The sequence below is a fragment of the Seriola lalandi genome, unplaced genomic scaffold, assembly GCF_002814215.2.
Source record: "Seriola lalandi dorsalis isolate HSWRI2012SDOR001 ecotype SW California unplaced genomic scaffold, Sedor1 jcf7180002005761, whole genome shotgun sequence".
Lineage (NCBI taxonomy): Eukaryota > Metazoa > Chordata > Actinopteri > Carangiformes > Carangidae > Seriola > Seriola lalandi.
Window position 1 is genome coordinate 1 of NW_019476414.1, and position 1,307 is coordinate 1,307.

A 1,307-nucleotide genomic window follows, 5' to 3' on the forward strand; every position below is an offset into this window, starting at 1 on the left:
AATGGGACGGACGACCGGATGGACAAACAGACGACCCGATGTCTCCATCATAGTGGCACAAAAATACTGACTGCTGCAGTTTAAAGCCAGACTTCTGATAATCTCCTTAACTCTCTGGTTTAAAATCATTATTCTGTGGAGTGGACATCAAAGACAAAATACCTTGGGAAGTCACTTTCAGGATTTCTGGGTCGACAATCACTTCTGGCTCTTCCTGACTCGTCACTCCCTTTGTGTCCCCTTTTTTGGTCTCCCCCCAAAGGTTGGAGCCACCGTGCATGCTGGGAATGTTAAGTACAGCAACTCCCTCTAGAGACAGGATGCTGAGATCCAGTGGAGTACCACAGCACTGAAGGGGGTGCAGCAAAGTGAAGCATCAGTGCACGGTCTGTTTGTGGGAAAAGTTCTTTCAATGCACACTTGCAATGCTGCTAACACTGGTGCTGTGCTCTCACCTCGATTGTTAGGCTTTCGTTCAGTTTCTTGCAGGAAGCAGAGATGGTTTCTGAAGTTGCAAATTCAAAATACCACAGCTTGTTCTTCATTCTGCAGACATATAGAAGAGTGCCTTTCAGGTTTAAGTGAAATTTTACTTTCACACAACGTTTTCTCCTTTCAGCGCACACAGCTCTTTAGAAGAAGGAGGAGGAGGAGGAGGAGGAGGAGACACTTGCCACCACAGACCACCACCTGCTGTTGCCACCTGCATTCAGTTTTTTTTCAGCTTTTAAAAAAAAAAAGTTGTTGTAAGAAGGAAAAAAAAAATACAGCTTTTTTTCCTAAAGCCGAAGACATAAGATGAAATAGTACGCCCCAGCTCTGCAACTGTTATACTGTGTAATACTATATGCAGGACATATTTAATTGTTTGTTTGCTGTTCATGCCCTAGAAACTGAAAATGGTTAATGGCAGTTAATGGCATACCTGCTGTTGAATTTCTGGGGATGTTTCTCCCTCATTGTGTGAAACCGGTGTGCAATGGAGGCATCCTGTCAACATGACACAACAAAGCAATTATCTAAACACAAAACTGAAACATAAATATTTCCCCTTTGTGTGATATATTTATAATGAGAGACTCACAACTCCAATAGAGAAGTAGTTGTTGATGATTTCATATGGCACTGGGTCTCCCTTCTCCTGATTCTCATCAGTGATGACCTGCACACTCCAGCGGTCCATCAGCACCTGAGAGCTCCCCTCAATGTCCTTAAGAATACGACTCAAATCCTCGCCATCATATCCTGTTGAGTGGAAACAAACAAAGAGGACCAACATGACTGCGAACCTTTGTGTGCACAAACAA

General features: G+C 43.5%; 1 protein-coding gene across 1 annotated transcript; it reads right to left on the minus strand.

The window, feature by feature from the left end:
• Nucleotides 1-33: 33 nt before the first annotated feature.
• Nucleotides 34-1,294, minus strand: LOC111670370 (diacylglycerol kinase alpha-like). The gene is made up of 4 exons (XM_023427086.2): nt 1,085-1,294; nt 926-990; nt 456-546; nt 34-349 (listed from the first exon to the last, which is right to left on the minus strand). The coding sequence occupies exons 1-4, from the start codon at nt 1,277-1,279 to the stop codon at nt 107-109; spliced, it is 594 nt and encodes a 197-aa protein (XP_023282854.1). The 5' UTR covers nt 1,280-1,294; the 3' UTR covers nt 34-106.
• Nucleotides 1,295-1,307: the final 13 nt, after the last annotated feature.

Coding starts and splice junctions, on each gene's coding strand:
- LOC111670370 (XM_023427086.2), bottom strand. CDS start 1,279: ATGTTGGTCCTCTTTGTTTGTTTCCACTCAACAGGATATGATGGCGAG. Junction 991..1,084: donor ACTACTTCTCTATTGGAGTT/GTGAGTCTCTCA, acceptor TCATGTTGACAG/GATGCCTCCATTGCACACCG. Junction 350..455: donor ACGAAAGCCTAACAATCGAG/GTGAGAGCACAG, acceptor CACCCCCTTCAG/TGCTGTGGTACTCCACTGGA.